The 12,697-nt window shown below is 37.9% G+C and overlaps 1 protein-coding gene across 4 annotated transcripts in view; it reads left to right on the top strand.

Annotated features, from left to right (window-relative positions):
* KDM5B (lysine demethylase 5B) overlaps positions 1–12,697 on the top strand; it is an 81,272-nt gene that overhangs the window by 44,029 nt on the left and 24,546 nt on the right. For all 4 annotated transcript variants that reach the window (XM_081825004.1, XM_081825001.1, XM_081825003.1 and 1 more), the window contains exons 8-14: positions 637–795; positions 1,234–1,353; positions 2,816–2,974; positions 4,438–4,619; positions 5,879–6,041; positions 9,449–9,568; positions 10,602–10,796. In XM_081825004.1, coding sequence (XP_081681130.1) covers positions 637–795; positions 1,234–1,353; positions 2,816–2,974; positions 4,438–4,619; positions 5,879–6,041; positions 9,449–9,568; positions 10,602–10,796 — 1,098 coding nt within the window. The remainder of the gene's footprint in view (positions 1–636; positions 796–1,233; positions 1,354–2,815; positions 2,975–4,437; positions 4,620–5,878; positions 6,042–9,448; positions 9,569–10,601; positions 10,797–12,697) is intronic.

The following is a 12,697-nucleotide window of genomic DNA, read 5'->3' as shown; positions in this document are numbered from 1 at the left end:
GCCACCCGCTCAGCCAGAGTCTGCTGGGAATTTTCTCTCTTCTCCCTCTGCCCCTCCCGTGCATGCGCACATGCCTACTCTCTCTCTCTCTCTCAAATAAATAAATAAATAAACCAACCAACAAACATATATATATACATATTTTTTTTTTCTTTTTTTCTTTTAAAAGAGAGAGGGGCATGAGATCTGGGATCATGGCCTGAGCCAAAATCAAGAGTTGGACGCTAAGTGACTCAGCCACCCAGGCACCCCTAAATAAAGAAATCTTAAAACACACACACAGGGGCGCCTGGGTGGCTCAGTCGTTGGGCGTCTGCCTTCGGCTCGGGTCATGATCCCAGGGTCCTGGGATCGAGCCCCGCATCGGGCTCCCTGCTCGGCGGGAGGCCTGCTTCTCCCTCTCCCACTCCTCCTGCTTGTGTTCCCTCTCTCGCTGTGTGTCTCTCTCTCTGTCTAATAAATAAATAAAATCTTTAAAAAAATAAAATAAAATAAAATACCTCTTATGGGGGGTGATTGATTTTCATTTGAAGGATGGAAAGACTAGATTATGCCTCTATGCATTTCATTCTTAGAGTTTAACAAAATCGAATGTAGCTCACGCTCCTGGTCCTGTACCTGTTTTCACTGCTGCAGGTGGATCTGTATGTCTGCCTCTTATGTGGCAGTGGGAATGATGAAGACCGGCTTCTCCTGTGTGATGGCTGTGATGACAGTTACCACACCTTTTGCCTTATTCCCCCTCTCCATGATGTTCCCAAGGGAGACTGGAGGTGTCCTAAGTGTTTGGCTCAGGTAAGAATTAATGGCAGAGATAGCATTAGAAAATTTCCTTCAGAATATTTTTTGTTTGCTTTTGGGTTTTAGATTAGCAATTGGTATGACAGTGAGGCTCATGAAAAAAAGTGGGCTGGACCTGACTGGGAAGGAGGTCTTGGCAGTGAGAGGCAGAAAAAATTTTTTTAACTACACTTAAATTTTTTTTTTATTTAAAAAAGCATTGCATGTTCTTTGCAAAAATTCTTAGACTGAATGACTTAAAAGAGAGTATGATTTCATAATTGCTAGACAAGTTATTTTGATGTATATCCATCCAGACATTTTTGTATTTTAAACACTGCATACGTAATTTTACTAATCTGTTTTTTAAAAATAATATCAATAAAATATAACTATGTGTCTATAAATAAAAATCTTCTTTTTACTTTTTATTTTTTTTTTTCTTTTTGGCAGGAGTGTAGTAAGCCACAAGAAGCATTTGGCTTTGAACAAGCAGCCAGGGACTATACCCTCCGTACTTTTGGGGAAATGGCAGATGCGTTCAAATCTGATTATTTCAACATGCCCGTCCACGTATGTACATACGTACTGCTTTGATTTGGGATTTTAATAACTTTTAGAATCTGAAGACAATTTCACTTGGCACTTTTTTTTGATAAACATTATCATACACAGTGAACCCCTTTAATTTGTTTAATGGTATTGAAATTCCACAATATGTTAAAATGCATTCTCATTTTTCACTTGTGATTTCTCTAAAGATGACCTTTTCCACACAAATCATACAGCAGCAATAACAGGATGTTAATAAAGGAAATCATCAGGAATGCTTTCAGTTCAACAAATGTAATTTAAAGAAAACTTCACAATTTATTGACTGACTCCTATGCATTGAGAACACATTTATATATTGTTGTAAGTTAGTATCGTAAACTTTAGGATGAGTTCATTTTAAATTCTCCTTTATGCTCTTAGAAGTATAAGGCTATTTAATTCAGCATTTAACATTCTGTCAAGTGAGTCCACCAGAATTAAATGGTTTTCTGCCCTAATTCTGGACATGTAAGCTGTGTTTTTTCTCACTTGCCAACGAAGTGCTAAGGCAGACATTTCACACATGTAGACCTCTTTAGTTGGATTATTTTCTCGGAGTGCTTACTGAGGTCAGATGAGAGTATTTACCCATTTTTTCCCCCACTTTAATGGCTGTATCATTTATGGGAACCCAGCAATGTATGTGTGAACTTGTTTTTCCCTGATAGCACTAGCATAAGCTGTTAAGTTACTTAAAATGTTTGCTTACTTAAGAGGCTTAAATTCAAGTTATACTCCATTTGAATTTCAGTTCTTTTGACCCCCTCATCCATTGTATGATTTCCCGGTATGTTTGCTTATCCAGTCCCGGTGGTGTGCATATTTAAGGCATTTAAGTTACCTTTCTCTAGACTTGCATCAGATTAACAGATCCTAGACACGCAGTCTGGTGACTCGCTGTACTACTGCATGCTGCTGCAAAGTAATTACTCTTTGTGTTCATATTTTGCACTCTGTCTTTTTCATCATGGTTGCCTGCGTTATTCTTAGCCGGGTCTAGTGCAAAGAGTGAAAGGATGGACTCAGGTAATGTGTTTGAACACATCTCGATGGATGAAGTGTCATTCAAACACAGCTATTACTGTATAATGGTTAACCAAGTTATATATTTACATTTCTCACACACAAGAACATCTCCAGGTTTTGGTTGTCAGAATTTTGCTTTTTCCTTGACTTCCTTTTAGTGTACTGGCCAGGTTGGTGATAGAGGAACATGAATTCTTAATCAGTACTTACTTTTTTAGTTATATAATTGCTTTTAGAAAATAATATACATGTCTAAACTGCCTGGGATCAATTGTGGAACAATATGGATATAATTTTCCTTAGGGTGTTGTCCTGTGATTCCTGTCACTTAAGCTAATGTCTTCAGATTGGTCATGGGCAGTTTGTGAGTGTCTGAAAATTCAGTTTTTTGTCTTCCTCGTTGTTTTGTTTCCAGATGGTTCCCACAGAACTAGTTGAGAAAGAATTCTGGCGACTGGTAAGCACTATTGAAGAGGATGTCACAGTAGAATATGGAGCCGATATTGCCTCAAAAGAATTTGGCAGTGGCTTCCCTGTCCGAGATGGGAAAATCAAACTTTCACCTGAGGAGGAGGTAGGCTCTGTGAGGCACTTCTGTTTCAAGCAGAGACCTGTGTTTAAACCTAATAGTTCAGCATATCCTTATCTAAAGGGCGTAGTACAGGATTAATAGCCTTACTGCAAACCTACATGTAGTTGGAACTTGAATTATTATTACTGTTTTTTTTTTTAAAGATTTTATTTCTTTATTTGACAGAGAGAGACACAGCGAGAAAGGGAGCACAAAGAGGGGGAGTGGGAGAGGGAGAGGCAGGCTTCCCGCGCAGCAGGGAGCCCAGTGCGGGGCTCGATCCCAGAACCCTGGGATCATGACCTGAGCCGAAGGCAGACGCTTAAAGACTGAGCCACCCAGGCGCCCCTGAACTTGAATTATTAATTAAAATTCCATTTGGTTGGCTTGAAATAATTTGATTACTTTCAGCACAGTTTTGATTACCAGATTTTTTAAAAATTTTATTTGAGAGAGAGGGTGAGCGAGCACGAGCAGGGGAGAGAGGCAGAGGGAGAGAGATAAGCAGACTCCCCGCTGATCAGGAAGCCTGACACAGGGCTCTTGTCAGGATCCCAGGACTTTGAGATCATGACCTGAGTCAAAACCAAGAGTCGGACACTTACCTGAATGAGCCACCCAGGCACTCCTGATTACCAGATTTTTAATGATTTCAAGAAAAGTAGAGCCCTCAGAAGAATTCTAGTCCCAGCTGTTCAACTACATTGTGATGATACGGGGAGATTACTTAACCTCCCTTTGCCTTCATTCTATAACTGTGGTATTACCTTCTGAAGAAAATTTGAGGGATTGGGACCAGACCTAAATTTATCTTTGAATTTTACTGTTTATGAGTCTATTATTTTCCATAATAGCAAACTTCTAGGAAGGTTTCTATTCCTATCCTAGTAGGAAGTCAGATTTTTTTTTAGATCTTTTTGAAATCTAACATATACATAGAAAAGTATGTAATCATATGCACACCTTGATGAATTTTCACAAACTGAATACACCCATGTAACCAGCACTAGAACAAGAATTAAGACATAACCAGTTATTACCAGACCTTACCCCAGAAGTTCGCCTTTTGTCCTCCCTATTTCACTACCTTCCCTGTCTCAAGACAACCACTACTACCACCCCCAGGACAACCACTTTCCTGATTTATAACACCATAGATTAGTTTGCCTGTTTTTGAACTTAATATAAATGGACTCATACTGTGTATTTTCTCTATAGCCAACACAAGGGGGTAACTATAGAGATACAAAAGTATATACTATATGAATCTATTTATATAAAGCTCAAAACTGAGCAGAAGTAATCTATGGGCATCTAAGAAGTTAGCATAGTAGTCTCTCCTTTTCTCTGACCCCAACCCTCTCATTTTGAAGGAGACTGTTTTCAGCCAGCTTTTTGAAACATCGAGAGTCTAAAATGTTAGCATGTATAGCTAAATCTTTATACCTTTTTTGTTTCCTTTCTAGGAGTATCTTGATAGTGGCTGGAATTTGAACAATATGCCAGTGATGGAGCAGTCTGTCCTTGCTCACATTACTGCTGATATATGTGGCATGAAACTTCCTTGGTTATATGTGGGAATGTGCTTTTCTTCATTCTGTTGGCATATTGAAGACCACTGGAGCTATTCAATTAACTACCTGCACTGGTAAGAAGTTCCACATAACCTATGAATAGTATGCAAGCTGGGCTGGAAACTTTTTAAATGTGTCTAAAGAGTAACAAACTGTTTTTTCACTACTGTTGAATCAGGCATCTTAACAAGCTAAGGCACTGGTTCTTAAGGATCCTAGGAAATCCATAAATCCCCTACAATTGCACACACACTATTTTTCAAGTATAACATGTTTCTGGGGAAGGCATAGACAGCTGTTAGTGAAAGAAGCCTTTACTCATGGAAAGATTAAAAAGCACTGAACATTGCTTTTATTATGGAGAAATCCCATTCTGTGGCAGTGGCAGCCCAGATACCTTTTGGAAGAGTAGGGGAATATAGGTCCCAGAGTGTCCTCCAGGTCCTTGGGATTGCCAGCTTCTGGTTTATTGTGCTGCATTTTGGCATCGTTACACATAGTAGAATGGGCTTCATCCGTGCATGAGTGCATGGAGGCAGGGTGCAGATATTCAGACTTTTTTACTTTTTAAACTCTTTAGACAAAGCCATTTCTTCTTTCACATCTGTTTTTACCCCGTCCATTTCCTTTGGTTTTCTAAGTACAGAAATATTTGAAGATCTGTAACTCACTTAAATCCCCACACAAGGAATTTGAGGATGTACCACAAGAAAGAGAGTTGGGAAGTATATGTGGAGCATCAGTTCTGCCTCCCTAGGCAATTGCTCCCAGCTGTAAAATGAGGATTATATTTACCATACCTCACAGGGATGTTACAGATTAATTGGTTGACAGTTTAAAGTGCTTTGAAGAATAAGAGCTCTTTAGAAATGCTAATTGCCTTATTAGTGTTTGATTTAACCTCGCCTGTCAGAATGGACAAGGGAAAAGGAAGATGGAAAGTTGCCATTCCTTGTCAGTTGCTATAAGAAATTGTGGTAACCACATATCCTGTAGCTAACATGATGTCTTATATTCTTAAAAATTCTAGATATTTACATTTTCTAAAAAGTCAGATAAAAATGGGAGGGAGGAGAGGGGACCTCAGATGGAAAGTCTCATATTTAAACTCCATACTTGAAGGGGGAGAATGCATCACATATGTTCAGATCACATTTCTAATGACACTTAATTCAGTTTGAACATTCCTTTGTAGCATAATCTTACAAAGCAGGGTCTGAAAAATATGACTTGTTAACCATTTTGTGTTAGTGTTGCAGACTGATTTTTTTCTAATGAAATTTCATGTTTATGTATTTCTTGAGATTGATTTATTTTTACAATCTCTTTCCAGGGGTGAGCCAAAAACCTGGTATGGAGTCCCAGGGTATGCTGCCGAGCAGCTAGAAAATGTAATGAAGAAACTAGCTCCAGAGCTCTTTGTGTCCCAACCAGATCTTCTCCATCAGCTTGTGACCATCATGAACCCCAATACCCTGATGACTCATGAAGTGCCTGTATGTTCCTCTTGTATTCAGGCTTAATTCACCACTTCTCTTCCCTGGTTACTCAGTTTTTTATGAAGTTGATTTTAGTTATGTGTGTTCCATACCATAACTGGATAGCAGAAACAGCTGTTAGGTGGAATTTGATACTATATTGCAGTAAGCCAGTAGGACTGAATCCTCAAGACACCATAAAAACTAATTTGTTGCAGCTAATAACTAGGTTGCTAAGCAGCCATATTTTGCAAATAATATGTGTGATGCTTTCTTTTCTTTTTTTCAGTGTCTAATTTAGGCTTTCTAAACTATAATTTTTCCTTATAACTTCAGTCTTTAAATGCAACAAAACAAAAACCTTAATGTTATTTGTCTGTATAAATTACTATGAAAATGTCTAGGTTCTGTTACAATTAGATCTAAACTCTAGTGTCAGAATCCTTCATACTCTGTCCATACTTAAAAAATAATTTATGGAATCTACATGAACTTAATTTTGAATGATAAACTGAAATGATTTACATGCTTAGTAGATATTGGTTATATTATACCTCCACCCCTAATTAAGCTTGCTTATTTATTTATTTATTTTTTACTTTTAAGATTTTATTTATTTATTTGAGAGAGAGAGCGCACAAGTGCGGGGGAGGAGCCGAGGGAGAGGGAGAAGCAGATTCCCCAGTGAGTGGGGAGCCCCAACATGGGGGGCTCCATCTCAGGACCCTGAGATCATGACCTGAGCCAAAGGCAGCCACTTAACCAACTGAGGCATCCAGGTGCTCCTAAAGAGAAAATTAATTTCAGGCTCTTGAGCTTGGATTTAAGGGTATCTAGACTGAAAGGTGCTGCTGGTGATGTTGCCTGGGAGGTTGCTATACAAAATTTGTATACTGGCTTCCTATTGGAGAATGCTCTGAAGATATTTTGGGAGGCCAGACTGAAATGTATGAAGTTGAGGGGTCCATCTTAGTTAGCTAAGTCAAATGTAAATGATAGATTTACTGTGCTAAAGTGAATACCTAATGTTGCTGTGACCTAAATTTCATGCTTTGGGGCTCACAGGCTGGTAAATGGGGGCAGATGGAAAGGATTTTTCTTTGAGGGATAATAAATTATTTATGGACAGTAGCTTAGAAAATAATGACCAGTAAATACAAAAATGCCACCATCTCCTCATTGGTATTTTCCACATTGATTTTTTTCCCCCCTCATATTGATTGATGTTTCTGATTTGTTGTAAGTAACTTGCCCTAAATGGGACCTCTGGCCATGGTTCTCAGTTATTAAATTGAGGAACCTTTGGGGCTTGATTCTGAACCACAGAGATGAGTGAACCTGTGCATTTGGGGACTCGTAGTTTAAGGGGAAAGGCAGATAATGTTTATACAGATAATGGCATGGTGGTGTGGTTTGACAGTGGTATCAACTAGGAGACTGACCCGTTAACTCTCTGGAGAATTAGAAAGGACCCGTAATGACCATTTGAACTAAAACTTGGAGCTCTGGTAAGGAATATTTTTGGCAGATTTAGGGTGGAGGGAGTACTCCAGTAGAAGGGATTGTGCTCATGTGGTGTAGGTAGTGGTCTTCAAATTTCTGACTATATCTGAACCCTGAATGGCAGGTTGCAACACATGTGGTCGATCTTCACCCCCAGAGTTTCTTGTTCTGTTGGTCTGTGTGGTGCTCGAGAATTTGCATTTTCAACAAGTTCCCAGTTGGTGTTGATACTGGTAGTCCGGGAACTACATTTTGGACAACCACTGATGGAGAGAGATATATTGAAAAGATATTTAATTTTCTTATTTCATAAGTTCAGTCTGAGGATTTGTGTGCCTAGAGCAGTATAGTTTTTTTATATTAAAACTTCATTGAAGTATAGTTGACATATATCATTAGTTTCAGTTGTACATCATAGTGATTTGACAGTTCTGTACATTGCGAAATGCTCAACACAGTAAGTGTAGTTACCATCTGTCACCATACAGAGTTATTATTGATTATATTCCCTATGCTCTACTTTTGTCCTTGAGACTTATTTATTTTTATTATTTTTTTTATAACTGGAAGTTTGTACCCCTTAATCCCCCTCTGCCCATGCCCCCACCCTCTCCTCTCTGGCAACCGCCAGTTTGTTCTCTGTTTATTACTTTGTTTCTGGTTTTGTTTATTTGTTTTGTTGGGGTAGATTCCACTTAGAAATCATGGTATTTTTCTTTGCCATATTTCACTTAGCATAATATAATCACCCTCTGGGTCCATCCATGTTGTTGTGAATGGCAAGATTTCTTTCTTTCTTTCTTTTTTTAATGGCCGAGTAATATTCCGTTCCGTATTTATACCACATCTTTATTCATTCATCTATCAGTGGACACTTAACGTTACTTCCATATCTTGGCTGTTGTAAATATTGCTGCATTGAACACAGGGGTGCACATATTTCCACAGTGGCTGCACCAATTTATATTCCCACCAGCAGTGTACAGAGGTTCCCTTTTCTCCACATTCTCGCCAAGACTTATTTGTCTTTTTGATATTAGCCATTCTAATGTGAGATGATCTCTCACTGTGGTTTTGATTTGCCTTTTCCTGATGATTAGCGATGTTGAGCATCTTTTCATGTACCTGTTGGCCATCTGTTTATCTTCCTTGGCAACATGTCTATTCAGGTCTGTTTTTTAATTGGATTATTTATTTATTTATTTATTTATTTGGTGTTGGGTTGTAGGAGTTCTTTATTCTGGATATTAATCCCCTATTGGATGTATCACTTGCAGATGTCTTCTCCCATTCAGTAGCTTGCCTTTTCTTTTTTTTTTGCCTTTTCATTTTTATTGATGGTTTCCTTTGCTGTTGAACAGCTTTTTAGCTTGCTGTAGTCCCAATAGTTTATTTTTGCTTGTTTCCCTTGCCTAAGACCTCTCCAGGAAAATGTTGCTAAGGCTAATATCCAAGAGATTGCTGCCTTACTACAGATGTTTTTTGAGCGGGTGGTGGGAAAAGGGGACTTGTTGGAGGGAGGGAAGTTTGAGGCCTAAATCAAGATCTCTTTATGAGATGATGTACTTGGAAGAACGGTGGAATTTCATTAATTGGTGGTAGGAGATGCTGTTTTGGTATAATAATATTAGAATATTCTTAATTGTAGTTATATTTAGATGTGTCCTAATCCTGAGTATAGATAAATTTTTGTAGTAAAAGCCATGTTTTCTGTTCAGATACTAATCAACCCTCATAATCTGGGATGCTACTCCATCTTGTGGCAGAATTGAGTAGCTCTCTGATTATTTTACCGTAATTCTTTTTTGTTAGCTCACTTTTAATTGGAAGAAAGCTTCTCTTTCTGGAGAATCATCTGATAGTCTGTGTCCAGATTGTCTTTCATGAATGTCACTAAAGATCCCCAATTTCTGTCTCTTTAGGTTTACCGAACTAATCAGTGTGCTGGGGAGTTTGTGATTACATTTCCAAGAGCCTACCACAGTGGTTTTAATCAAGGTTTTAATTTTGCTGAGGCTGTTAACTTCTGCACTGTTGATTGGGTATGTAATTATGACTTAGTGAGCCTTTTCAAATGTATTGTTTTCCTGCAGAAATGGCATATAATACTTTAAAAGCTTTCATGTGTGGTGCTTAAATCTGTTGCTCCTCAAATGGCTGGTTTACAAATTGTTTACCATCCACAGTGGGATAAAGCACTTGGCACCACACTGTAAATCAAGCCTGTACTAACTAAGCACACTGCTCGGTTCAGCTGATAATTTTTTCTTCTGTAAAAGTTTGGCTTGATGAATAAATGAGTGTTGATTTACATTTTGGGCAAAATTCAGTATTGTTGCAAACTCATAACAAAGAGTTCTATCTTAAGACTACATAACACTAGCTTAAATTATCTACAACACAGCAATTTTTAATGATGTATTTGGTTTTAGTTGTAAAGTAGAATTTTTATATTAGTATTAATACTTTTCATTTACATAAAAAGATTTAGTTTAGGTGTGTGATGTTAAATCTAATGAATTATAACCTTGTTTCAGTGCTTTACTAAGTAATAGTACTGCCTGTATCTAAAATTATTTTCCATTATGTAGTTTGGAGCATCATTGTTCCCTGAAGTAGGTTTAACCACACCAGTTCAGCATAGTTGTTTCAGGAAATGTATAAATTCACATGTCCATTTAGATTGTATGTTGTTCTGGACATTAATACATTGTTAATATATTGGGTTTTTTAAAAATGTCTTTATTTATTTAATTAATCTCCACACCCATTGTGGGGCTGGAACGCACAATCCCAAGATCAGGAGTTGCATGCTCTTTTGACTGAGCCAGCCAGGCACCACCCACCGTACATTGGGTTTTTTAAACTGCCTTTTAATTAAGGTACCTAATATGCCAGATCCTTGAGATGCAAAGATTAAAAAAGGCCCAAGGCCTCTTAGAATCTGGCTATAGGGTTGATATATGTATTATGACCCAGAATATGATCTTTGGTAATTTGATAATGCTCAGGAGTCTTTGGAAATAGGAAGGAGAAAGGTGAATGTCAAGTATTATCCTCTGTCTTTTGACACAGCTGCCATTAGGCCGACAGTGTGTGGAGCATTATCGCTTGCTTCACCGCTATTGTGTATTTTCCCATGACGAGATGATTTGCAAGATGGCTTCCAAGGCTGATGTACTAGATGTCGTAGTGGCTTCAACTGTTCAGAAAGACATGGCCATTATGATTGAGGATGAGAAGGCTTTAAGAGAAACTGTCCGTAAATTGGTAAGGTTTCTGGAATCCCAATTGCATGTTTCTGGGTATTACTTAGTAAAATTCTTACACATGTTAATTCCATTTTAAAAAGTCTTTTCTTAGGCTAATTTCCTTTAAGATCCATTCTGATAGATGTGTGTTAATATCTCATTGTGGTTTTAATTTTCTCTAAGGGCCACTCATTTACTGAACATCCTATCATGTATGTACATACTTACTTTTTGTACATGTATCTCGTTGATGAACTATCTGTGCAGATATTTTCCCCCACCCCCTTTTCTATTGGATTGTTGTGAGATTTCTATTCATTCTGTATACCAGTTCTTTATCAGATAAGTGTTCTGCAAATATTTTTTCCAGTCAGTGGCTTATTTTTTCAGTCTCAGAGCACTGTCTTTCTAATAGCAGAAGTTTTTTATTTTGATGAAGTTCAATTAAGCAGTTTCTTTTATGCATCTTCTTTGTGGGGAGGGAGGGCAGAGGGAAAGGGAGAGAATCTGAAGCAGACTCGCCGCTGAGGTGGGCCTCGATCTCACCACCCTGAGATCACAACCTGAACTGACGAGTCAGATGTTTGACCGACTAAGACACCCCTTTGTCTTTATGTCCTTAAGAAATCTTACCTAACCCAAAGTCACAAAGACCTTCTCCTGTTAGTCCTCTAGAATTTTTAGTTTTAGGTTTTACATGTAAATCTTTAATCCATCTCAGGTAATTTTTATTTATGGTGCAAGGTGTGGGTTGAAATTACTTTTTTTGCATATGGATTTCTCATTGTTCCAGCACCATTTCTTGAGAATAACATTCTTTTTCCATTGAAATGCCCTGGCACCTTTGTTTTGAAATCAGTTCACCACATATATATATATGGGTCTATTGCTAGACTTTGTTTTATTCTCTTAACCTATGCATTTATTCTCTTGCTCTTAACCATATGGTTTTGATTACTCTAACTTTGTAATAAGTCTTGAAATGAGATAGTGTGAGTCCTCCAACTTTGTTCATTTTAAAAATTGGTTTGGCTGTTTTAGTTCCTTTGCTTTCCATATGAATTTGAGAATTGGCTTATAGATTTCTACCAAAAATCTTGCTAGGATTTCATTGGGACGCCATTAAATCCATGAATATAGTTGGGAGAATTGATATCTTAATAATGTTAAGTCTTCCAATTCATGGACATAGTATATGAACCATTTATTTAGGTCTTCTTGAGTTCTTTCATTATTTTGTAGATTGCAGCACACAGATCTTACACATATTTTCTTGGGTTTAAAATGATGTACTTTGGTTTTTGGTTTTTTTTTTTTAAAGATTTTATTTATTTATTTGAGAGAGAGAATGAGAGAGAGAGCACATGAGAGGGGGAGGGTCAGAGGGAGAAGCAGACTCCCTGCTGAGCAGGGAGCCCGATGCGGGACTCGATCCCTGGACTCCAGGATCATGACCTGAGCCGAAGGCAGTCGCTTAACCAACTGAGCCACCCAGGCGCCCGGTTTTTGATATTATTATAAATGATACCTTAAAATTTTTTTGTTTCAAACGGTTTATTGCTAGTATTTAGAAATATAATTGATTTCTGTATATTGACTTTTTATGTCCTGCAACCTTGCTAAACTCAATTGTTCTATTGGCCTTTTTTAGATTGTTTTGGGACAGTGGTATCTGCAAATAGAGTCACATTAACTTTTTTTTTTTTTATGTGACTTTTTAGATAGAATCCTTGAATGTTGGCTCTCTGAAGCCTGTTATGGACCAACGGCAAGCTTATTCACCTTCCCCTGATATTTTACAGTTAGGGAAAACAATGCCCAGAGGGTTTAAGTGCCTTACTAAGGTCTTACATCAATAATGGTAACTCCGTGGCTCAGTCGTTAAGTGTCTGCCTTCGGCTTAGGTCATGATCCCAGGGT

Source organism: Leptonychotes weddellii, chromosome 6 (assembly GCF_054177405.1).
Source record: "Leptonychotes weddellii isolate Sample4059 chromosome 6, ASM5417740v2, whole genome shotgun sequence".
NCBI lineage: Eukaryota > Metazoa > Chordata > Mammalia > Carnivora > Phocidae > Leptonychotes > Leptonychotes weddellii.
The sequence above is the reverse complement of the archived record's forward strand: the minus strand, read 5'-3'. Positions and strand labels throughout refer to the sequence as shown.